This window comes from Papilio xuthus, unplaced genomic scaffold, assembly GCF_000836235.2.
Source record: "Papilio xuthus unplaced genomic scaffold, Pxut_1.1 DF824888.1, whole genome shotgun sequence".
Classification (NCBI taxonomy): domain Eukaryota; kingdom Metazoa; phylum Arthropoda; class Insecta; order Lepidoptera; family Papilionidae; genus Papilio; species Papilio xuthus.
This window is the reverse complement of record NW_013533761.1, coordinates 3900413-3928234: the sequence shown is the minus strand read 5'-3', so window position 1 is coordinate 3928234 and position 27822 is coordinate 3900413. Positions and strand designations below refer to the sequence as shown.

Here is a 27822-nt window from a genome sequence, read left to right as displayed (position 1 = left end):
ACACAATTAAATAAGTTACACAACGTTAAATACGATATTAAATTACGTACGATACATCACAATTCAGTTTGATAAGCAAACAAAGATATTTATGGTACAAACAAACACGTCTATAAAATATTATATGTTGGTATAGAAATATTTGTTCAAGACCATATGGTAACGGCGTTAAGTTCGATTGCTGTATGGTGGTCAACATAAGCGTACTTGATAATCTCGGTCAGTGGTCAGGTGTTCTTGGGAACTAGGAAATGCATACCACTACAACATGCCCGCTTATATAATATCTAGATTTATATTACATGACTAGCGGTAGCTCATGACTTCGTCAGCCCAAATTTAAAAAAGTAGCCTGCAATATGCCAGTCGAAGTCCCATCGGTCCAGATGATTCGGAACAAACGCGGCCTTGCGGATAGACATACAGGAAAAAAATACTAAAAATTGATTTTTCCTTATCTACGTAAATACATCATGTGTACGAAATATGATTTTTTATTACATACAGAAACTCCAATTTTATTAATATATTTAGTAAAATAAGTAAGAAGATGGAGCTTTATCAGCGACTTCCTCTTTGGTGGTCTTGTATAATATTCAAACAATCTTATTTGAAACTTCAAAAGAAGTATCTTTTACCTTACATAGATCGGTCATAATTATTACTGGCTACCTAATTCATTATACACCATACTTAGACGCTATAAGCCACCATAAAATCATACAGTATAATACAATGGATAGTAAAACTAATAAACTATTGTGTCGAGCTGTACCAATTTGTATGTGGTCCTCTCGGTTCAAAAGGAAAGCTTTCTCGAGCACCATGTAGAGATATCTCAGCGGGCCATTGGCGATGAAATTGCGCGTTGTCATGGCAACTCTGATGTACGGCCATACAATTACCGCATTTAACCAGCCACGTATTATTATCGTAGCTTTCAAAGTACGTTGATATAAAAGACTAAAGAATCCTATTTTCGAAAACCATTCAAAAACAAAAACCAAACGATTTTTTTTGTCTCATTTACAGTATAAACTTAAAAGAAAACTGAACAATTATCAAAAAATCAATTAAACTCGTGAAAACTTAAGTACTTTCAGTTCGCCTTCATAAAATACAGCGACAATCTTGCAGCCTGCGAGCTCTAGAAATGTAGAGTTTACAAACATTTTTGCAAACAAACAGTACGTTTTTCAGTTCCGTATTGCGCGCCAGAGTGTTATTAATTTACTAATAAAATTAATATGTCAATAGTCTGCTACTTCCGAACGATTTCAATTACGAATATGCATATGCACATAGGTCTGGGTGCCGGAGGTGTGCGGGGCGGGGGGCACGGGGCTATCAGTTTAACCCGGCGAGGACAATAGGGTATTTATTACGGGCGCGAGGCGCGTCGTCGCCGTATTATTTTATTGCCCTCTCCTGACCAACGCCGACGGCCTCCGAGCGCTCCAAGTTACAAGGTTAAGGCGATTCAATGTAAAATGGTCATGTTTGAAGCTTCAATAGCATAATGGTTAATGCTACTAAATGTGTAATATTATATCGTAGATTCAAATCCCACATTCCTTTCATATCATAAAGTATCTTATAATATAATATTCATGTTAAAAGCCAGTTATATCGAATTCTAAAATTACTAATAGATTATCAATTACATTTGTTTTAATGTTAAAAACTTGTGTAGATCGCGTGATTCTTTTTACTTGCACCATTCGCGAAGCAAAGGAAATGTGCATCTCATGCGCCATACATCTTACCTATTTGTTGCGACGCCTCTTCGCCGCGCCGCCGCCTCTACGTTGCGCCTTTATGCAATAATCTTTAGACACGATTTTTATTACAATATCGTTTTCAATTGAACAACACGATGTCGTTACTTCAATTAATAAGTATTGATTACTATATTTGTTTCATTTAGTGATTTGATTTAATTGCTTTGCTCGTTATACACGTCTACATCTGGTTTAGATTTGAGATAGATTATATATAATTCTACTGCGATAACACCCTTTTCATTATTTTTATGGCCTTGATGACATAAATGCACCATCACCTTCGTTTATAAAAAAGAAAAGAAATAATTAATTTCTTTAATCCGTTCTCAAGAAATTTAGTTACGTTTATTATGATAATTAATTTCAAGCAATAAAAGGCAGTTTAAATAGAAGTTAGGTATAAAAGAATACAAAAGAAATTCGATTATCGCAAAATATATCTGAGATAAAGATGCATTTGTTAGTATCTCTTAAGCATCTCTTGATAGCGGGCCATTAGACAGGCGAATCGAATTAATAAAACTGTAATGGTGGAATGAAGAATGGCGCCTAATGAAGACGCTTACAAAAAAACACAACTCTTAATAGATTTCTCGGGGATAAGAAATCTGAACCGCGACTGATTCGGCATCATTACGATTTAAATAGAATGGAGGGTTTAAATGGCCTCATATTAATAACATATTCAAAACACTTATAATTAACAAACGAGAGTAGTTTTGTTTAATTTTTTTATGAAAAAAAACTATTTACTTAAAACGCTATACAGTGTCGTGCCCGTGATTTATTACTTACTTATGATATGTCGATTACTCTATAAGTCTTTTTGTCAGAAAATTAGTTTTCCTATTTATAAAATTACAAAATGCAGTTTGTACATATGTATGTCTCTTTCCTGTTTCGGCAATGATTGCCAAGGCGTGGAAGGAAGCAACAGGAGTCAGGAATATGGCAGAAATCCGCAAAGAGCGGAGACAATAAGGTAGAGCCGTATAAGGTGAGTTGGGGACCGCGCGACTACGACGCGACGAGTGCGCCATCAGCCCGTCAGCCCGTATCGGGCGCGTCGCAAGAACGAAAGCATTCGCCGCTGACAAATCGCCGGATAATTTGTTACTTCAAAAACAATAACACAGGATGTTCTTAAATTTCTTACGTTTTTTTAATTTTGATGAAATTTTCAATTATTATAATAAAAATTTACATAAATATACAACAATACTTTAAGACATTTGGTTTTCTTAAACCATAAATTACTTTATTTTTAATAATCAGAAGTGCAAACATTTTCGTAGGCCTATGTTGTTGTACAATCTACTTGTCAGTAGTAAAGGTGTAGGTGTCTATTACACAATCTACAAAGGTATTGATATCTGCAAGTAATTTCAATGTTTTTGGTAAATCCTGACCTGAAAAAAGGATGCCATCGAAGCCTTAGGCGTGTGACGAGTGTCAAGAGAATTGTCATTTGTGTATCTACACAATAAATGTAATATTGAATGTCAATAATTAATTTACAAAACCTATCACGTCTTGCAGTAGATGTAGCGCCGTTCAGATTAGCATTTTCATTGTAACGCGTGTCCCATGCGTGGCCAACAGCCGTATAATTCGCATATAAATGGTAGACAGTTAGAGCAAAAGGAAACAATGCTGCGTACTGAGAATCGGAGAGATATCGTCGCATCAATCAACCTAATGCCATATACAGAAACAAGCTTACAATAAAACGCACAAAGAGTAAAAACATCCAACAAGAATCAAACATAAGTAGTTTTCTATCTTTTTTTATGCACTACAGAAACATTTTTACAGAATTTAAAGTACCCAAATGTTATGGTAACAAAAAATTACAGATATATTGTATGTTAAATCAAGTTACGATCATTTTGTCAAAAGTTAAAAAGAGATCTTCATAAGTATTGGTCGAAAGACATAAAAACCCAATGAAGTTTAGTTCTAAACTTTCTTACTTTCTTAAAATTAAATTAATCAATAAAGATTATCTTTAAAAGAAAGTCGTGTTAGTTACATTATTTTTAACTCAAGAACGGCTTAACCGATATGGCTGAAAATTGGTGAGGAGGTAGCTTAGAGCCAGGAGACGGTCATAGGATAATATTTATTCAATTTTTTTTTTAGTTTTTTCATATGTCAACGAAGACGGAGTCGCGAGCGACAGCTAGTTTGTTATAAACGAGTAAATATTTTCGTAGTATTTGTACTATTTAATCTATGATTGTTGTAAGCAGATGCGCGTGCGCACTGCGCATGGCGAGTGGCGACGAATACGGTGACAGGCGACGTTGAGATATCTAGCGATTTATCGCAGGATATTTATTAGCAATTGTAATAAACCATTCCACAGGCGATAGAATGCGACGAGAAATTTTATGTTACACGAAATACAGAATTATCCCCACACGTAGCGATAATCTACAAATAAAGCTAGACAGCGGAAAGCATTCCAATGAAACTGCATTTTATTTGTAAGTATCCATTGGCAACCAGACTGCCTGCAGCAAGATAGACATACAGATTGTTATTCCTCGATGGATGTTAATTGTGTTAATTTCAGTCAAACACACACATTTTTCTCTGACCCAAGTTTCTCACTCTTGGAAGTAATCCAGGACCGGACAACGATTGATTAATGATGACTCTCGCTTATAGAGTTTTCTCCCTTATCCAGATCTCGCTTAAATAGGATCGAAAGTACATTAGCTATAGTCACTTTGATTTTGTCAGTATTCATTTATGCCATGAACAACAAAAAAACAAAAAGACAATAAAGCAAATCCTGTCGATAACGGAACAGTTATAAAGACGTTACACTTAGCAGAACAAAATTCGCAATTGATTATCTTGTGACAAATTAAATTCATACTGTAGTAGAAACTAAATCGATTTAAATTAAATATAATAAGAATAATAACGTTGTGTTTAAAGTGTGAGAATAAAATGGTGAAGGAAAATAATCGAACAATACCGATTCCTGAAAAGGAGCGGACATTACGCGGCGTGCCGGTGTAGCTGAGCGCTCGGCAATTTGTTATAAATAATTCCAGCAAAAAGCGCGGCGCCCAGCGGCTGCCTGTGCTGCCTGATCAGCCGACGAGTAATTATAAATCAATACACTATTTTTAATGCGAATCAAACAGAGACATATACAGCGGGATCTTTTTAACTGCCTAAAGGATATGCAGATTTTAAAGTATTATCCATTACAAAGTCTTTAAATTACTCAAGAAAATTATACGAGATCAATAACATTATGAAGGTAAGTGCAAGGAGTCTATTTGTTTATTGCAAAATGTCTTGTTTTCCAATCAAATCTTTTGTGAAATTCGAACAAACTCTTACAGACTCTTAAAAACATGTGATTCATATAATCTCAATAACTATAACTGCTAATAATGCAACAATAAAACACTGATTATTTTAATTGAGATGAAACATTAAGACGAAAAACATACATCCTGTATCGTTTAGATACTATAATAAATTCCGAACGCGTTGTACATTCGCTTACAAATGGAGCAAAACGGCTAAACAAATTGCAGCGACAACAGCGCTGAGAGAGTCCGCTTTTTGTACTAATTCGGCATACCGAAATAAAAATTCCAACTCCTTACGGAGACGAGGCAAAAACTGTATAGCGACGGCGTGCGGCGGCGGTGAGCGGGGTGCGGGGAGAGGCGCAGGCTCTTCGGGGAAGGCGTTCAGTGAGTGATTTTAAAAATGGAATGCAAAAAGTGAGCTCCTGAAACCGAACCTCTGAGGTATTCGTCTGAGTAAGCGGCGTGAGTAATCGACGTTTAAAAAAATACCTTGCACTTTTATTGCAATGATTCGTAATATCGTATCATACGATGTCATCATTATGTCATTTGTATCAGTTTCTCGATCGCACCTTTGGTAACATGATATTAAATCATCATCAGCATCCTTGTCCTCCGCGCCAAGTTGCCGACATTTAAAGCGGATTACGACTAACATCACTAACCATATAACTAAGGCAACATACATGTTACCTTTATATTTGATCGAATAAATGTTAACTTAATTTACAAAAATAAATTCATCAACAATACGATTCAATTTCGAACAAACAAAATAAAAAGCTAAGATTGGTCTTGTGATTTAGATAGCTGACCGCGTTTACACTTCGGGGAAGGTAATCGTTTAGCCAACAAATCGTAAAGACGACCCCGTGACCTAATCTGTGCCAACCCCATCACATGATGAGACCGCAACTCCGCCCGCTAGCTAGAAATGTCACTGCGGCTCCTCGAATGGGCAAGGTTCTTAATGACTCCGCATTACTATCATCTTTACGAACCATTTATTATTATAACAGATAAGGCATAAAAATATACTAAAAAAATGTCATTCTACAGAAGTGGAGAGGTGACGGTATTTTTTTTACTTGATCATGTTCAAACAACGCGTAGTTCCATAGTACCAATTTGCCACAGTATATCCGTGTAAAGTAGAACAATGTGTTTTAAGGCTGGCATTTCCAGTACAAGTGACATAGTATATAATATCAGCAGACAAACGATGGGTGGAACAGGAAGGGTGTAGCAGACAGCCGCCCCATAAACTTTATAGGTCACTATGACACGGTTTATGGGGTCGCGGACTACCTCCCTGTTAACACTATAGCCCTATACATTGTGTGCTAGAGCAACAATAGACTTACAGTACGGTCAGAGAAGTTTCATAATTTTATTACTTGCTATACCAAGTACGACTACTCTGCATTTAAGGTTTAAGCTTCAGTTTGGAGTGCAATTTATACGGTATTTTTACGGTTTCGACTATAGATTTATGGCTTAAATTTTGTCTTATTTTACAGAGGTGAGCATTTATAATCGATGTATAAATCAAAAGGTAAATATTCAATTTTTACATTTACCAGGTCAAGAATGACTTCATGGCAATAAATTCGGTGCGAAATTCGTTATCATAAATGAGACCAGATAAACAGCCCTCGTAACTCACGAGCATTAAGATTGCGCGGCGCTTGGCGCTTTCACTCGGGCTTTTTACAAGAATGAATTATGCGCATGCGCATAAAATATTACAAAATCAGTTCACCGAATTTAATTTTTATATTTCAGTAAATTGCAAAATTATTGGCGATGCTCATATTACATTTATAATTGCATATTCATGCCAATTGCATCATCAAATTCGTTTCAGATTAATTACAAAAAGTAGATTTAACTTTATCTTTATATATATATATATAATTCTTCTGTGAGTGTGTATGTCACTGAACTTCTCTCAAACGACTGGACCGATTTTGATGAAATTTTTTGTGTGTGTTCAAGGGGATCTGGGAATGGTTTAGATTCACAATTTTCATCAAATATTAACTTCATATTAATTTATTCAAATTAAAGACGTGCAGACAGGACACCGTCTGTCGGGTCCGCTAGTTATATATAACTTACCACAATAGGTCCGTTCCGTCCAGTACTGGATAAAGTCGCTCCAAACCACTGGTTCGATTTCTGATCAATTTGTCGATGTTGCGTATCCACGTTGTTTCCTATAAAAAAAGAATAATTAAAGAAAAGAATACCAAAAACATATTATTGATATTGTAATGAATACGCTTTACTCAACAATAAATCGCAAATCTTTTTTACTGGCGAATGTTTAGAGTGATGGATGGATGGATATTTGTTTGAAAGTATCTCCAGAACGGCTTCATGGATCGTACTGAAATTTGGCATAGATGTAGAATAGACTGGAAGAACACATACGCCACTAATGTTTTTTTTTTCATTCCGCGCGGATGAAGTCGCGGGCAACCACTAGTTATTTATATATACGTAATGCAAACGAGACAGCGGACATCACTGATTACACAATAACTTTAAAAAATGTTAGGAAATGTTGCAAGTAACTTAATCACTAGTAATAATGAAATATGTATCTAGTACCAAACAAGAGCTTACGTGAATTCAATTTCTTTTATTTACGAGCGAGCATGCCTTGTACGGCAGAGCCCGTATCCATTTGTACATTGTTTCCGTCATCCGGAAATTAACTATTGGGAGAAGTAAATAGAAAAAACTACGAGAAATTAAATTTCATACAAAGGATTTAAATATAAATGCCGCGATTATTTCTTGGTATAGATCAATGCTAGAACATCGAGTATATTCAAATTAGTTTTCATTAGACCTTTGTCTTTATTTAACATTATATTGACAAACGAATTTTACCGTTGGTTCCTTAGACCAGTCTCCGTATCTTCATCCCTGTCGTTATCTTTAACAAAACAGAGATAAAAATATGTTTTAAACGGGGATTTTAGTCAGAAACGCACGGTTAAAGCGTTCGTATAAGTATGGAGACATACAAGAGGCGTGTCCACCGCTCTACCACACTTAACTCCTCGCAAGCCTTATCTCCAAGCACATCGGAACTTCAAAAAAAACTCTTAATTAATATTTAACGGCGAACAGTGATTATTTTTAATTATTATGCAGTGAATAATGGACGATCGCATGATTTCGAGCACGTAACATTTAACTCTACTTAATTGTAACGTTCGGTTATGAGTTGCTTTTGATTGATGCTTTTTTGAACATCGAATGGGTTGTGTGACGTCACTGTTATCCATCCATTTGTATCTTTCACGTCTAAAAATCATTTATCCATTCATGTATGAATGATTGCAAAAAGCTCTATTAATTCTAGCCACTAACAATAGATATTTAATTTGACGTTAATGTGTTACTCTTTGACCGTAGGTTTCTGAGACTGAATTCCGGTTTAAGAAATATTGTTATCTCTGTTTTGTCAAAGTGTTTGTGAAGGATTAGTCGCTATATTTGCAAATGTGTACAGGCCAATACAGATTTTTTAAAGAAAGTATAACTAAACCAAGTATAATAAACGTTTTAAGGACACATTTATATTATTTTTCATAGAGAGGGAATGATAAATGATGTCGCTACGATGTCTTGTGACGCGTCATGTAACAGACGTCAATATTGGGCTAATGACCACCACCCCTCCCCCTACCCGCTCTTCACTCACCCGCCGCACCCTTTGCTCAGGCCTAATCGTGCTGAGGTTTACCTTTTATACTGATTGTGTACTGACGCGTAGAAAATAATCTTAAGTTAATATTTTTTACTCTACTATTACAAAGAAAAGCTACTAAATCAAGCATTAAGAGGTTAAATTTGATGTTAACAAAAGTATGAAGTCAGAAAATGAACAATTGATAAAGAAGGAAACTATCAGTCAAAGCATTCCAAATTTACTAAAAGAAAAATCAAAAGAAATGATCTCTGTTTATGTCATTTAAATAGCCGGTGGCTTAACTGATTCGTTTTTTTGCAGTGCGTTAAATTAATTAAACAAAACACTTTTCTCCGCGACATTACCGCACAATGACAAGTCTGTCTATTAGCCCCTGCATATCGGTTATGGTCTTATTTTATTCCTACACGTTATGCGGTCCCCTAATGGCCGCCGACACTTACATATCGTCCGGACATTAGCTGCGTGCTGCCTCTGCGTGCTATATGTCATATGAGTCACGCGGGAAACACGCTCGTCTTGTCTGCTTCGACTTTCTATTGACAAATGTTAGTCATAATGAAGCTCTTGTGCGAACTCATTTGTAAGCTTGATATTTTTTTCAGAATTTTTTTATATATAAATCAATTTTATGTCCAAGATCGTAGTGCCATTGAGTTTGGACTCGTTTTATCTGTTCCATAGAGTCATGATGTCACTACTATAGTTATATCTCTACTAACTGTCGCCCGCGACTACGTCCACGCAACATCAATAAAATCTTAATAAATAGCCTATGTGTTCTTCATCGATGCCAAATTTCAGTGAGATCCAAGCAGCTGTTCTGGAGATACCTTCATAAAAAACATCCAATCATCCATCCCTCTAAACTTACGCATTTTTTTACTAGAAATAAGTAAGATATTAGTAAGATTACTGCTAAAGAAACCGACTTAGTTAAAATAAACATCTGAATGATGGATTTATCGGAGTGCTTTAGTCAAATCAAACAGTAAAATATAAGAACTTCTTTCTATAACTTTGTCTTAAATACGCCTACATTGTATTAGAGGAAAGTTATCTTTTAAAAGAGAAATAAAGAAATAGAAACAAGAATTTCAAAATGAACCGTAGCTTTTAACAAAGCATTTAAAAACGATCAAATAGGAATGTCTATTGGAATTATTGAACTCTTTCCCAAATATTCGGGTTCACATTCTTATAATACTATTTGCGTTTAGAGTTAAAACAATAGAGAAATGAATTTTTCAATTAAAAAAATAAAATATTGATGTTATAGACGCATTAATAAGTAAAAATAATTATACATTTGTTCGTAATAATTAATAAAAAAAAAATCTGCTGCTCTGTTTGTTTTGTTAAGCAAAGTGCCACCCGAAAGAGCATCTTGATTTTTATCTCTGCCGATACCCGTAATGGTATGCCTTATACGGCGCGATGATACCATACCGCGGGCCCAAATTATACCTTGTTTTATTGTTCGATGTAATATGGCCACACCAACAAAATCAAAAAGGTTTACAATGGATTTTTCTCTTAGTTGCAACTACAGGTTGATACATTTTTCTGTGTATTATTTTGAACATTCAATGAACGAATTTCTCACACTGTTCATAGAGTACGGTACTGTAGTATAGAACGGTTTATATGTATATGACATTTTTGCCTTAAGAGATAAACATTATTATCCGACGTGATTTGTGTACGTACTAACAAAAATCTATATTTCCGTATTTTGAACTAAGCCAGAGTCAAGCAATTCTTTAATTAGACATTAATACAATATTAATGTCTAATTAAAGAAACTTAAGTTATATATCCTCGCATAAAGTTAAAGGGAAGTAGTTTTTACTAAACTTTTATTTAAAAATATAGTTACTTAATTACAAATAGAACATCCTGTAGCTATACATAGCGGAGACTTGAATAAAGACATTAAGTTTCGACATCAATTTCCGCACTGTTATGACGGTGTGATTAAACGCACGACAGAGCCGGACTCTAATTTGATCGGTCGCCGTTTGCAGCCGATATGATCGGAGCATATTGATGGCTCATTCCCGATATTGGCCCATCTCTTTATCGTACATGTTGAAAGCTTGTCTTTTAAGTAATTACGGTACTTTGAATAACTGAATATTCATCGACTTGAATGATGTATTTGCTTCAATCTACCGATGTTTTATTGCTTTGAATGTAAAATTTATTTTGTGTTTATGGTCCGATTGTTTATGATGACGTCATTATAAGCCTTAACACAATTTATTAATTGTCTATTCTTAATTTGAATTTTGGAAGTTCTATCGTAAAATAATAACATTTAAAAAATATCAAAGTTTAAAGACAAAAGTTTGAAATGTCTCCAGTCACGCGTGACTGTTACGATTCAACTATCAGGAGGAACCCCCATCGTAAATGTTACTTTTAAAATGATTTTAACCTTTCCTGTTTGAAACAATAGTGACAGGAAAAGGGCAATATTGGTAACAAAAATATTATTAAATATTACTAGTTTTAAAGTAAATTTGACTATGTTTATCGTACACAAATATTACAGCTTTAACTAATATACGATTAATAGTCATTCGTTAGATTAAAAAAAATAACCTAACTAGCCTTTACACTCGTCCACAGATTAACAAAGTACAGAGCGGACCACCCAGGTACGCTTGGAAGCAATTAGAAGAAGGTGCATCTATTTGACGCTTCGTTAAATAATAACGAATTTGATATGATTTATTTAATTACAGAAACATCCTGTATTACTTTTAAATTGGATTTTCAAATAAATCGTCACTAAACGTTCAGAACATACTGTGCTATTGCCACTGGATTGAACAGCGTTTAAAGGAAAAGACACAAGTAACAAGACTTTTTAAGACCTTGCCAAAATAATGTTCACTTTTATTTCTGTACTGTAATTTCTTATTATTACTTGAAAAACAATGTACAAAGTATGTAAATTCACGTGTAAATAGTAAATTAAGTTTGTAAGTAGAGACATTGATAATTGTGCAGTAGGAATAGTAGCATTCAACGACATCTCATCAATCTGTGGTTTAAATTGGTCCACGAGCCGAATTGAACGAATTGGCCGGACCGGGACCACTTGTCGCTAATTGATCGCGGGACGGGGTCGAGACGGGGAAGGGACGACGGCGGCCGCTCTATTGCCTGATTGATTGCTATCCACCGCTCTTCACCTTTGGGTACGGATACTTCGAACCCTTAGTTAAATTTCTAATTAGATGCCATTGAATTTGAAGAACCTTTTATTATTTTAGCTAATTATACTTACTACTTTTAAACATGTCCTTTAGTTAGGAAATAGAGCTACGAGTATACGAATTTGGTCGAAAACATTGTGTCAGGTTTGTTACAACTTGTAAGTACTGATGGGATTTAAATAAAAGTCTCGTATAGACAGTGCCAAGTAACAAGCGTTAAGATTACAAGACAATCAGAATAACCTTTAAAGTCGCTGCAACCTGTCGCTACCTCGAGTTAATTTATTGTAATATGCTTCACAAAAGGTGCCAATGAATGGATATCTATTCCAGCATGCTCACTTTAATTCTTAGTAACCATTCAAATCATAGACAGAAGACAATCTAAATTATGGTATTTAACGCTTACTGGTTACGAGGATTTGCATCGCGTCACGAGCTTACTGGGAACAGAAGCGGTCACGATTATTTTTAACTCGACAAAGCAAAAAGCGGGGACTGTGATTTCATACTCTGCCCGCAAATAAAGAAGTCAACATTATAACGAATGGCGAATGCACTGGCATTTGCGGGTCATTCAACCGCGCACCGTAGCTAATTAATGACACTTCTAGTAACAGCATATCTTCGTCATTGACACTGGGGTCATATGGCGACATGTTTCAAACATAAATTCCTTGACATTTCTATGTTACATCGTACATCTATCTATATGTGTATTTATTTTACAATAAGTGCTTTAATCTATTCATAAATCTTTTGGATTCAAATAACAAACGCGAAAGGAAAAAGTCATGGCAAAGAAAATTAATTTGTAAAGAAAAAAGCAAACAATTGAAGCCCGACTGACGTTCATTAACATTGCAGACAAAGATTGATAGTGACCATAACATAAATTAATTTTGTCAGCGCGCAAATGATAAATGTAGGCATCAAATAACGCTTCATTTGGTATATTTATTATTATAACTATTCATCATCATCAGCTCACTATACATCCCCACCGAGGAACTCGGAGCCTGCCCTAAGTTAAGGGTGATTAGGCCATAGTCAACCTCGCTGGCCAAGTGCGGGTTGGTTGACTTCACACATATCTTTGAATTTCTTCTCAGATATGTGCAGGTTGCATCACGATGTTTTCCTTCATCGTAAGAACGTCGGAGAAACGTACATATGTCACTCGGAAATCGAAAAACACATGTACATGGCGGGATTCGAACCCAGGACCTGCTTGCAAGTCAAATGCTTGTCCACTGAGCCACCGACGCTCCAAATTCAACAATTATAACTATTATTAGTTACTATTTGTATTCTTTCAAATTCACGTAAAAAGTTTAACATTAATAAAGCTTTTATCTATAAAGTTGCAGTTAAAAGAAACAATGTTTTCCATTCAACATCCTGTACGATACAAAAAAATTAACACCAAACAAGGTGCGAATTATTGAAAGCATTAAACAATCTTCCCATTGATGGCGCATTAACATTAGATACACACCACACAACAGCTAAAAGCCTTCAATCCAAACAATCGCAGTGACATCGACTGTGAAACAAACAGGTTCGCTGTACAAATACTGACTGATACTAGTCGATACTAGTTTTGGCAAAACAAGTTCCTTGGACTCGTAAAATGTGAAGACAAAATACAGAAATAACACGTGAAAAAGTTTTTGTTCTCAACAGTTATCTAATCGCTGCGGGAATTCTGCTGGGAATTTTAATAAAATCCGTTAGTATGAATATAAAAATTAGGTTGATTTAATTACAAGTAACTCCACAAAATCCCATCTTTAAATTAGCTGAAGTACATGTTGCGCATAAAAGTAATCAAAATAAAACTTAGCATTTAAGAAGTTCTATAGAAAGTAGGGAAATCGTTAAGCAGCCTATAAACTGTCCCTTTCGCAACGACGCGGTTGTTGTGACCCTAATTGTGGTTGTAACTAAACCTTAGTCACCACAACAAGCGACGTGCGCAATAGTTCCTCTGAATTTGATTGGATAAGTGAAGAATTGCGCAATTCAAAATTCAATTAATTGAAAAAAGCTATTAAAATTAATAACGCAAAAGCCAATATTCAAATAATCCAGTGTTGAATGTTTCAAAGTGTCATCGATATAAGAGATATTTCTGTTACCATTAACAAGTTTAAGTGGTAAATGAGTGACTAAAAAGCCTAGGGGGCGGTTAAAATCAATTTTACAATCGACATCTGTAGAGCGACCGTTCATGGAATCGATTTTAATGGACGCCCACTTGTGGGCACTGCGCCCACGGTCCAAATATCGTGGCCCACGTAAATTATTTACTCACAAGTAGTCTTGTTTTAATTTAGTAGCTTATAAATAAGGTTATTACTACTGACAGTGAAAGGGACGAGCGTCGTATGTTTAAGGTGTCAAATTTTTTAAAGAAAAGACGAGAACTACATGTAGATACTTTTAAACGTAGGCAATATTTTATCATTATATGTTTTTACTGCAAATCGAGGCGGATTATTATTATGAAGAAAAATAGAAGGCAATCATTTCCTGTTCCGCTTTTGCCCCTCACTCGAGCTTCTGATTATTGACATTGGTCAAATTAAACCGCGTGGGCACGTGCCTGTACGGTAATTAGACTTCCGGCGCGCGGCTGGGCATGTGTCGGAGAATGGCCGGGAGGTGTCTCGCGATGGCGATGGCGAATAACTTGATCAATAATCGCCTACAATCACTATGTTTCTTTAACGGTCTATTTCCGGTTAGATTATAGACGCTACTTATTTCCAGTTTCCTATACATCGTAAATCACGTACCTTATTGATGCATGAAACATGTATCTTAATTAGGAACAGAATATTGTGTTGTCTATAAAGTAGGAACAAATTAAGACTATCATAAATATCAGAAACTGAAAATAGTCCATCCATCCAATATTTATATTGTTTGATCGATGGATTTTCGATCGATCGTGTCCGTGGCCTCGCCATGATGCGTAGGAGGAACAGAGGGGTTTAGTGGGTATGCTTCCCATATGGAAGAGAATCCCACAGAACTACCGCGACCCCCGGGGCGCGGAGTATACATAAAGCACTCCCTTCTGAAAAAAAAAGTTAATTTTGTTGATAACTTTAACCCCTAATATGTCTATGAAGTAAACAACACATCCATTAAGCTATATTGATTAAGTGCACTTTACAAACTATTAAAACGGTACAATGGCGGCGCGAGTGCAATTCGTTTTATCTTAATACACAAAGACAAGCGCAGTTCACACGACCCACTTTTATACGAGTAGTTTAAAATACCAAGACCATAACCATTCTTATCAAAACAATTATTAATAAAAGTAATTGCGGGATTTAAAAATATATATCTTTCTAGTGTGGAAACATTCTTGATCATTTTATTACAGCTAAATGCAATCTTGATGATGTTTGTACAATGTTTTAAAATTCTAAAGTATTACTAAAAAAAACTTGTGCCTAAAGTTGCTTAAACATGTTTAAACAGAAAACAAAGTATTTATAAAAACACTGATTCGGCATAAAGGACAGAGTCAGCAGTCCAGTGCAGCAACTGGATACGCAGCGAGGAGTATCGGGTGACAGCTCGGCTTGCACGACGATCGTTAACAGCGTTTCATTGAGACGCAATAAAACGGATGGCTTAAAAACAAACGCACAAGTCACCATGACGACAGGCTACTGCATTTGATGTTCTCCAGTTACACAACGATTAAAGAAAATATATGCAACTACATATCCTTTGTGTTAAAAAAAAACAGATTTTAGGATATATTCTTTCAAAAGATGTGACTTAATTCAAAAAGTGTATCACTACACCAACTTAGATCCTATGATTTTATTTAATTCATTAAAATCTAATCCAATTTACGATTAACTCGAGTTTATTAGAAAATATAATTGTTGGCAATTCCTAATTACACATTTAAATGTGTAAAAGTACTAAAAACGATATTTTCAGGGTTGCAAAAAGCCGTGTCCGGAGTTACACTGCGGCAGATGACTGCAGACGCACGAATTTGTACGTCGTGACTACAGATCGTGTCCCGATATCACACAATATGTTATCGTGTGGACACACATGTGGATAAACTATACTAGATCGTTATGGCTACTAAAATAACATGGCTGCACTTCGATGCAAAAGAAAGAATTAACGAAATCGGACAACTCCGTAAAAAGCTCTCCCAAGCTTGAGTTTTACTCCATTCATATATATTTTATACACAAGTCAAGTAATCTATAAGGAACATATTTCTATGTTTAACATTAAAGTATAAAACCAAAGCATTCTTTCGACGTGCATTTTTCTAATATCTTTTAGTCTGTTTACCCAAAAAGATAAAGTTATCTTGCATAAGAGCTAATTACCAAACTCATCCGGAGGTCAGAGGCGTTAACCTCAGCTACTTCAATACTTTCTCAGTCAACTGATAACAGAGGTCAATATAGATAACCATAGTTTACATAGCTGACTATGCAAATATAGTAACGTGCCATAAGAATATTCTTATCGATAAAAATGGGAACTTAAAATTTCATAAGAAAAAAAATAAATAAAATTCGTCTTTGTTGATTTAATGCTCTTTATCTACGAGCATTTCCATTTATAGTAATATAACGCTTATATCTTATCAACCCATATTAATAATTTACACCGCAACATTAGCAACAAAGTAATTCAAGCGCTATACAAATTAAGGGCTATCTCAAATTTATCCCGACATTGAATCCCGGAACAAAGAACATTTAAACCATATACGGTATACGAGTAAAATAACGTCAGAAAACGTCGATAAATTTATCCGACACGCGGACAACCCTAGCGCGTTATCGGTGGTATTTCACAAGCACCATTGTGGTAATCGACTCTGACTTCTGTGCGCAATCGCCGACCACTTTTTTATCTCTGTTTTACTTTTACTCTTCTCTTTATAGCAATGTTTGCTCAGGAACTGTATAAAGAGATAAAAATCGACACTAATGTAATTATTTTAAATGCCAACAATTTTGTAAATGAATTCTTCTTAATATCATTGACACACTAAACTATACTCGGGAGATATGAAAACACAAGTCAAACGCTCTTGTCAAACGACAAATTTCCAAGTGGTTGCGACAATACGACGACAGTCAACACTCAGTACAAGTGGCCAAGTGGCGGAGAAGCACTTGTCTTGTTTATACTCTGTGGTAGCCACAGCTGCTGCAACAAGCGATGGCTTTGTAACATCCATTCACTTTTATAGCATACTAATCTTGCAATTGGTTCAGATCCTTTCTATATATTCTTTGTCTCAATTAGATATGTGATTTTATAAACCATGAATCCACCTTATATTTAAAAAAATATATAATTGTCCTTGGTAAATTTAAAGTAGAAATGAGGTTGGTAAGTTTTAAGTCCAACAATCACTCTCTCGTAAAATGTAGGTTCTGTAAATATACCGGCACAAAATAAAATAAAGGTGTCCATTATAAGATTGCTGGGATGCCACCGGCACCACTTTGCCTTCGGATTCCTAACTGCTGCTTGATTCATCGCACATTGTCCGACGCTAATAAAATTTGGGAACGAAATTCGGGACTGCCTTAAATCGATCCAAATTATTTTGCGCGATTCAAAGGAAAAAGTAAAAAATTACTTAACGACATATTAACTTAAATCGCACTATGAAAAGGGATAGAATTGATAGGGAATAAAGACTAAAGAAAATGACTTCTATCGTGACATCCTGGAGTATGTCAGTACTACTTTAGATTCTAGTCGACTTTTTGACCATGTCAAAAGAAGATGAACAAAAACAGATGTCAAGATAGCATTGGGTTCTGACTCTGGCTTTGGTTATAATATTTATAACAATAAAATATCAGATATAAGCCAAACAATTGAATTTATTAGTCACACAAACAAGAGACATACAATTTAGTGCTACTTAAGGCGATCCAATATTTCTCAGAGCATTATTTTGCTTGACATATTAAATATTACGTGCATCCAAGTGAGGGATAAAGACCAACACCGCAGTAGCTGTGTCGTAAATCAGATGCGCATGCGCCGAGGCGGTCGCACGGACGCGTCTTATATGACCCTACAAAGTATATGTCACGTCTGTCTCCGGTTGGCAAAACTTTGCAACATTCTTAAGATACAAATTTTATCCTGTTGAACCATTCTGAAGCTAATATAGCCATTAATTGTTTTTAAAAATAAAGTTACCTATCAAACCCTAAAAGAAATTTTAATGCGCTAATCTGCTAGTATATAAAATCAATCATGGGATTGTACCAAACAATTCAGCAAAAATATTCGCGTGTGGCTTCGCCTCAGCAGGACACAAGGGGCATACATCAGCCAGTGAATTAATGAGGCGACCACGTTCAGTGAGACCTTTTGATAGCACTACCGAGAAATGCTTACTGTTGTAATTCGTCTTACATTGTTAATGCAAACATTACTCCTCCGAAAAGAATTGTTTTGATTGTTAGGTACGTCTAATTTAATTAATAAACATCTTTAAACGTCTGATGACACGTCTACACCTTTGTGTTTATTCGTAACTAGCTGTCGCCTGCGACTATGTCCGCGCGAACTATAATAAAAAACTTAATTAGTAGCCTATGTGTTCTTCCAGATTATGTTCTATATCTATGCCAAATTTGATCTAAATCCGTTCAGCCGTTACGGAGATACCTTCAACCAAAGATTCATCCATCCATCTAAACATTCGCATTTATAATATTAGTATGACAATATGAAGTATGATTTTCCTCTTTAGGTCGTAATCCTTATATCAGAGGTTAGTGACCTCCGTCTATCGTCTATGGTATTATGGATAGCCATTAATTTCATTATTTTTATAAGCTTACCTTTATTCTTATCAAAGTCCATGATGGAACAGGGTGCCAGCGAGGGCTGAGCTGTGCGGCGCGCGGGGTCGCAGCGGTACACCGCACCCGGCCGCGACACCCCCGCTACCCGGAACGGATCGTCCTCCGGGGCGCCAACCAGGATCCTGAGAGAAAATAATAACTGTTATATACGCAAGAAAAAAATACAATGTTCTGTCAACCATACACAAATGTTTGAATTACACGCGTTAACATCCGAAAAAATAGATTTACTGATAGCCAAGAAACAGCTTCAAGTAACATTATAGAACTCACATGGAATTCTGGACCGTGCTGTTTGGTTTTTCTGAAAGATTGAACTACATTATTTATATAAATTCAACGGCAATTTCGAAAACAATCGAAAATATTTTGTAAAGTAAAAGATAATTCATTTCTAGCCACACCGTTTAAGTCATAAATCCCGTTGCATTTTCTTTAACCTTCCATATTCCGTATGGAACTTGTATAAATGTGTCACATATTCCCGTCCCTTCTACATTTGTCAAGATTAGTCTGCGACATCCACTTCCTGACCGACTCCGATATAGAGTGCATATGTTTTATGCAACGATTCTCAGTACACCCTCAGTATCATAGGTTCTGCGAAGATCCGCCGCCCGGCAATCATACAACCACTACTATATGTATAGTCGAGGACATTTATTTCCTACCCAATGAAATATCCTTCGACGATCACAATCCAATTAGGTCGAAAAGTTATCACAGCAACATACACATGAGCTAAATTGTAGTTCTTAAGATGATAGTTTTGCTATACGATATTCGATCCTAAGGGAGGATTGAATTTAATTCTTAGAGTACAGGAATAAGGTCAAACAATGGTAGCCGCTGGCGCAGTGCCAGCACTGCAAATAGCGCGGGTTCAATCCCCGCGGACACCGCGTCGAGCGCCGCCGCCGCGCGCCAAATTGTATTTCTATTCCTCTGACTCAGGTATGACTACGACAACGTACGTAATCATTGAACCGGACTCGTTTTGTTTATATCATCTTAATGAATATCCGCTCTTTCAATGATTAAATGTAACCGTTTAATTTAAGATATGATTCCTTTACAAGAATTAGGTCTAAAGTTAGTTTTTGTGATTGTTTTGTCTAGGATTCCAATGTGTAGACTTTTTTCTTCACATAGCCAAAACTCTATCCATCTCAGCAGCGTGACAATTGTGACACATTTGAGAAAGACATCGCACGTTGTCCCATTCGACGGCTGTCACTCCCTCGTTCCCGACCCCGCCCCTCCCGGCGGGGACACACGCTATTCCCGGCGCCGGAAGGGGACTTATTTCTAGCGAAGCACCTCAGGACTTTCGCGCTGTTAATAAACAGAACTTTGACTTGCATATTATTAGATCAATAGAATAACTTGCTAATTAAGATTTTATAAATATACAAATTTCAAAGATGGTTACAAACAATCCAAAAACAATACACCGGAAACCTAATGTTGATATATTGAATCTAAACTTAATTCTATAGCCCTTTGCGAATTAAGCAGTGCCAATGAATCCATAGAAAAGTATTGAATAATTTTCATCTTCTCCATTTCAAAGCAAAAAGTGTAACTAATATGTGTATTATGGTGTGATATTTTGCATCCGCGAGAGTCAATGAGTGTATCAGCAAAAGAGGCAGGCCTGAGTCAGCGGAGCGGTGGCGCCGAGCCAGCGCACCTGCGATCTGTTGCTCTACCTTAGCACAACTATAATAATAAATAGATGAATCGGAATCTAATAACTCTTAAAGTATAAAATAGAATATTGGAGTCTTTGTTTCTTCAACAACGCATTATTAAACTCTGATTGCTATTTAATTTGTGTTCTGTCACCCTAATTCTACACTAAAGATCTTAGTAACGATAAAACAACTCTGTGTTGTAGTTAGAAGTTTAAGATATTTTCAAAGCACAGCATAGAGTAAGGGAAATGGGCGGTACAGAGTAGCGCTACAGGCAGTAGGTACATTAGGTACGCTCGCAGTAAATTTGTTCCATGTCCATTTTTGGTGCTGGAAGTGATTTATCTATTGTGATCTATACGATAGTCATATTCGACAGCTATTGGCGAACTTAGGACGGAGTTAGTTATAATTATATTGTAGTCGTATTTATACATATTTTCTTGAAATGACGAGGATATTAGTTGGAAATTGAACTTAAAATATCCCTAATAAGTAATCATGTGACAAATATTCACAAAAATAATTTTAAGCTCTTTTCAATTTTAGGTTATATTATATACATTTTTTTTCATAATGTTTTATTTTTAATTTATCGATCGCTTTCTTAGAGTAGATACGATGACGCATATAGATGTATCGGATCGCTCCGTGTCGATGACGGCATCAAATATTTGCGTGTGAGTAGAGCAAACATTGGCTTATTTGGCCAATCCGTCTCGCACAGATCAACCAAGAATGGCTCTGTCAATATGACAAATGTCGTTCGTCCGGTCTTACAACTAATTCTCTATATGCTTATGACCCGTCTATTATTTTATTTATATGACTATATTAGTTGTTCTGTTAAATCTTGAGGTCACGGCTACAATAGTAATTGTTTATTGAGGAGTAGAAATTAATGTCTCATTAAATTGTTTGACGAAGACATTATAACAGAGTATACGAGACAGGACATTCAATTTTGAATAATCTGATTCACAATCAATTAACAAGATAATTTAGAATTAAGACAAGACGTGTTAAACATGAGTAATAGTGTGAGCAATGTCTGCGAAGTGTCACAATTAGCGGGACAAATTGGCCGGTACTTGATGTTGTATCAAGTGTTTAACGAATCACATGCATACAGCCTGAATATTGTTACTTGCGCTATTCCTTCTTAAAAGCAATCGGGACGAATCTGTTATGTTACGGATATAATACAAATAATCATTAGGAAGTAATGCTACTTTTGATTTAAGGTTTTTTTTTATTTATGCAAAAAACGACATCTACAGACTCTTGGTCCGTTTTTTGCGAATATACATATACATCGCAATATGCTAAATTACAATAGGGTTTTGTAGATTTAAGGTTTATATAAGTCGAACCTGAATAAGCGAGAATCCAAGTGTTGAAAACATATTCTGTTAAGTTTTTTCCGCGCAGACGTAGTTGCGGTCGACAGCTAGTATTATTATATAATTGAATTTACGCAGAAATATGTATTATTTTTTATCATTGTAATTATAAATAGTTTTCCTATGTGGATTATACAATACCATTGTGATTTTATTTTTAATAAATTGTTATATTTTAACTTATTTTCTACCTTTTACCAATCTAATAATTTTGTTCATTAAGTCACTGCAAATATAGTTGCCGTCAGAACACCGCTAACATCGACTATAAGCACAACAGTATAATAGATATAAAACAGTCAGAGTGCTTGTTACTTCATTAAAAGGAAATAATCATAGATCAAATTATAAAGTTGTTTGTTGAGCTCACCATCAACAAGATACCTTGCTATCTGACACCATTTGCCGCGCGCTCTGTCGCAACAATACACTATGCCATCTTAATTGTAGTTAGCACATTCTTTATCATCTAATTAACTCTTATGTTTGTTTTGTATAGTATACCATATATACAACTTTATAAAAATATATGATCACTGTAAAATAATTTTTAACTTTGTTTTTTGCTTTTCTTCAAAAACGAAATCTTTCCACAATAAGGGTTAAATTAAAAAAGTATAGTCCAAATAAAATCACAAGAACAAATATGTTTTTCTCAAAGAACTCATATTAGAATAGAAAATTATATAGGATATAAAGATTATAGGGGAAATATTGCCCTTTCGAATTACAATGCAGTATTTCAATTTAAAACAAAACTTTTTTGCGACGAACATCTTGTTTAAAGTATTCAAACAAGGCGAATCTCAATAGCGGCCGTGTTCAACATATGAGTTTTAGCTTCCCAAAATACACGCTAAACGGAAGATTACCATATCAAACACGCCGCGCAAACTTACGCGCACTGACACAACACGTTTAAATAAAAACGGGATAAATTTTACTATTATTCTATTATCCCAATGTGGCTTGACGCATTTCAAACTCGTATAACTTAATTATTACTATTTTCCTTATAGTATGTCATCGTTATACAACATGCACCTATCTGCGAAGAAATTCAAAAATATGTGTAAAGACCAACCCGCACTGAACCAGCGTAGTGGACTATGGCCTAGTCCGAATAACTTAATCGACCTTATTTACAAGCCCCTCAAAGAAGACGTATAGTGATCTGATGATGATTCATTCATATTCGATCCCGCATAATTACAGAACATGTTCACCCTACTGTAGCGGGTACGCTAACTCACCTATATAAAGCAGCGTCTTGTAAACTTATTCGTATTCAGATTGTTTACGAACTCTCAATATTGAATCACTTAAATTAATAACCAATGTAACTTTACCATGACCAAGGATAAAAAACATTGAAGCATTGCTTTATATTTTTATTCTATTTAAAATAAAGTTTATTACAAACGAAATAATGTCAAAGACCAGAAAAACAAAAGAAAATTCATCATCATCAGCTCGCTATACGTCCCCACCGAGGGGCTCGGAGCCTACCCTAAGTTAAGGGTGATTAGACCATAGTCAACCACGCTGGCCAAGTGCGGGTTGGTTGACTTCACACATATCTATGAATTTTCTTCTCAGATGTGTGAAGGTTGCATCACGTTGTTTTCCTTCACCTTAAGAACGTCGGATAAATGTACATATGTAAATCTGAAATCGAAAAACACATTGGTACATAACGGGATTCGAACCCAGGACCTGCAGATTGCAAGTCAAGTGCTTGACCGCTAAGCCACCGACGCTCAAAGAAAATTAAAACGAGTTAATTTTAAATTTAATCTTAGCGCCTTTAACAAAGAAATTACTTTTGTAACTTGCTTAGTCACTGAACTTGGCGGGTTTCCTTTTATTAAAAATCGTAATCCTGTATCCCTGTATCCAAGGTCGATGACCTGCGGTTAACCCCTGACGTGCCGTATCGGGATGACACGACCATGTGATTCATAAACACATCAACACTTTAACTTGATGAATACTAATTTTAAAAGATTTCTTATGGTGCAAAAATATATTTTATTATAATACTGGGATCGTACTAACGATATCCGCAACTCCACAACTGGCGCGTATTTTACATTTTATGGTAAATACTTATGAAACAAAAAATAAAATATCAAAAAATTCCTGTCGAAATTAGTAACTGAAAGTACGCTTCTAATTTAGTTCTTTATAAAGTTATAAATTAATTATTTATGTAAATAGTTATTACACTTTTATTTAGTTATTTATTTATTAAGACAGGCCAACAGCATACATATAAAATAGCAGAAAAACAAAAATCACACAAACATTTCACATATGTATGCCAATAACAGGCATGCACAAATTTCGTTAGACACATTTTTATTTATACAATTTTATACACTTTCTTTTTTATAATTTGGATAGTTTATTTTTAAAAGATCCCAAGCTATCACTAAATATATCTATGTCCAAGTTGTTAATCATGTTATATTCGTTACATATACACTTTCACTTTATCTCTTAAGTTTTTTTATTTAAATTGCATTTAATTCTCTTAAAACACACGTACCATAAGTAGTAACAAAAATGTGATAAGTAAAAATTATACCATAAATATTAAAAACTCGGTTATTGCGATAACACTCTCCATAAACATCAGTTCATTGACATTTCCCGGTTATTATCTTACTTATTGTTTATCACTTTATTCCGCATTAGACTTAAAAATCTGCATTGTTTTTGTATGTTCACTAGCCGTTGCCCGCGATTTCGTCTACGTAGAACTAAAATAATTAATAAGTAGCCTATGTGTTCTTCCAGAGTACAACATCCTAGCCAAATTTTAGCTATATCTGTAGAGTCGTTCTGGAGATACCTTTAAACAAACATCCATCTATACATTCATTCAAATATTCGAATTTATAATATTAGTAAGATTGTAAAATGTATTGTGCTACAGATTTAAGTGTTTAAAACTAATCGATTACTTTACTTCGTGAGATGTTAATTAGTGTTTGAGAAATTGAATTTGAATTTCCTTTTGTGAATTTTAATTCGTATCTTGACGTTTTTCCGATATTTTTTGTTTTTTATTAAATAAATAAAAAGTGCGAATTTTTTTGTAATACTCAACATCCATGTTTCTCTTTTTTGCGCAGGACAATGACCCCTGGCCCGAGTGCTCTGTGCGCACTAAATCATTGTTTTATTGTAAGATCGCACAATAACGACCAAACTCTTCTCTCACTTCCTCAGTACTGATCGCAATATAGATTGCAAATAATAACAATAAAAGCATTTCACTTAGTAAGGGCCGGTGTACCCTATAAAAACTTATGTCGATCTGTTTGTACGCAAAAGAAAATTAAGAAAAAGTGCTTAATTCATAAAAAAAATAAGGAGATACATTGTAATACACTTATATTTTTTTTAGTTGATATAATTTTGGTCATTTACTTTTTAATCTGTTTAAAAAAGACATGAAATCACGTGTCAATTTTAAATTAAATTAATTTACATTACTAGTTGTAAGCATAGTAGAAGTTGTAACGTGAACCTACGTAAAGCGTGGTCGTTTTATTAGTGTTGTTGTATCGCGAAGCTCGCGTGCCGGCGTCCATTCTCACGGCATAACCCTTGCAATCTTCTCATTGAGGCAATCAGGCAAGACGCCACGAGGGCGCGCCGCATGCGGGCACCGGGTACCGGGCAACGGGCACCGGGCATCGGCTCCCTTCCGCTAAACAACGCTTAGCAGAATTCGCACTCCCGATTGATTCCGCTACCATAGTCAAACAATCTTATCCGGCATGGTTAAAGGTGCTGATATCGCGTTTAGTTTTGTTATAAAATAACAGGACAGATACAATCCAACAAAAATCCTTTTGTATTTTAGTTTCATTGTTGCTTGGGGGGGCAGGTAAGTTAGTAGCACTATATTTAATCAAAACTCTTTAAGGCATACCGAATTTTTTAACCAACCAGTAACAGTCAGACATCTTATAATACTAATATTATAAATGAGAAATGTAGATGGATTGTTGGTTGGAGGGATGTTTGTTTGAAGGAATCTCCGAAACGACTTTATGGATCTCGCTGATATTTAGCATAGATGTAGAACATAGTCTGGAAGAACACATAGTCTAGTTAAGTTTTTTAAATCTCGCGCCGGAGTTAAGATCGATAGCTAGCTTTTTACTAAAACGAGTTTACATTACGAAATAAATATAAAACAAATACATCGTAATATTTCAATTATTTATACAACGTCTATCAATATAGAAATGACCGTTATTCCAGAGTCAGAGACACGTCAAAGACAATAGAATATATATGTTGTGTCGAAATATACAAGTTGGCTTGTGTAACATTGATCCAATATGCTAATATAAGAGAAAGTGTCACGTGGGATGCATTTTTAGTAGTTTCCATTGATAAAAGACATTTTGCGAAGGTGTTTGATAGACATTACTAAGGTGATCTCAGACAATTGATGTCGAACTTACTATCTGTTGATGAGTTTCTATCAATAAGTTTTTGTTTATTATTGTTACATTTACAAGACACACAAGATTCGTATATGACTCGTATATTAAAGGAAAAAATGTAATGAAAATTTTTCCTTGAATATTTAACATTCGCCAGTTACAATTTTTATAAGAAAAATATTTAAACTAAACACAGAATATATGCCAGTACCTACACACATATTGAACTTCTATAATCATGCATCATGAATAATTAAAATATAGTAAAATTACATACTTTCTTTGGTAGCATGACTTGTTATACGACTAATTCAATAACACCATTCCGTTCGTATAATATAGATATTTAAATCAATCGCTTAATCTACATATTATCTTAATAACAAAATTCTCACATATAAAAACGTAAATTTGTAAAACAAGTTTTATAAACTGTTTACAAACTTTCTATTTACTTAATCAATCTGTGAACTATTTATGGTTATTCTAGAAACTTTGATTTGATACAAATAATAACGAATTAGTTATTATTTTTGAGACAAATAGCAAAGCTTTAGTCTTGCGATAAATTTTAATGTAATAAAGATACAGCTCCTTGGAACAGTTTGTTCGCAATTGCCTAATGTAAACACACCTCCACACAACCGCACCGCACCGCCGCCGCACCGCGTGATGCAATATGAAAATAAACGCGCGTGGGCGTGCGCCCGCCGCCCTACTTGCGATCGCAAATGAAAGTGCCCTTGGGCCAATAACGCTACCTATCGCAGCACGTGTGGACAGGCCATTGTTATGAAATTCCATACATTTCTTTTAATCCTGGAAACTCAAACTAATAATAGATTAACCATATTGAAATACAACAATTTTCGACCACGTTCTGTGCTGTGAATGAACTCCTGTTCAAGTATCAAGTAACAATATTTTATAGTGCGTAACGCACAGATTCGGTCCGGTGTCATTTGACTCAAAGGATTTGACTGGGATATTATTACACTTCGACCTACAATTTGCACGGGCCGGGCGCGGACTGGCGCTGGTTACTTCAAACGAAAGACACTCATAAAAGAAATGTTAGACAAAACAAAGAGGCCTACGTGACCGCATACGAAGTCTTTAAAATTAGCATCGACAGGCGCAGAGAGGCGGGGCGGGGCGGGAGGCTCGCGGGGGAATGATTTGCTTAGATGAGGATCAAGTTACCATTGAGTAATAATTTTAGTGGCGTGTGGGCTGTGCTAAATGCATTAATATTACACTTACAAA

The 27822-nt window shown here is 35.3% G+C and overlaps 1 protein-coding gene across 4 annotated transcripts in view; it reads right to left on the bottom strand.

Moving 5' to 3' along the window:
- The window catches only part of if (integrin subunit alpha inflated), a 74438-nt gene that overhangs the window by 27027 nt on the left and 19589 nt on the right, over positions 1–27822 (bottom strand). For all 4 annotated transcript variants that reach the window (XM_013325128.1, XM_013325130.1, XM_013325129.1 and 1 more), the window contains exons 2-3: positions 18964–19109; positions 7247–7344 (exon numbers count right to left, since the gene is read on the bottom strand). In XM_013325128.1, coding sequence (XP_013180582.1) covers positions 7247–7344; positions 18964–19109 — 244 coding nt within the window. The remainder of the gene's footprint in view (positions 1–7246; positions 7345–18963; positions 19110–27822) is intronic.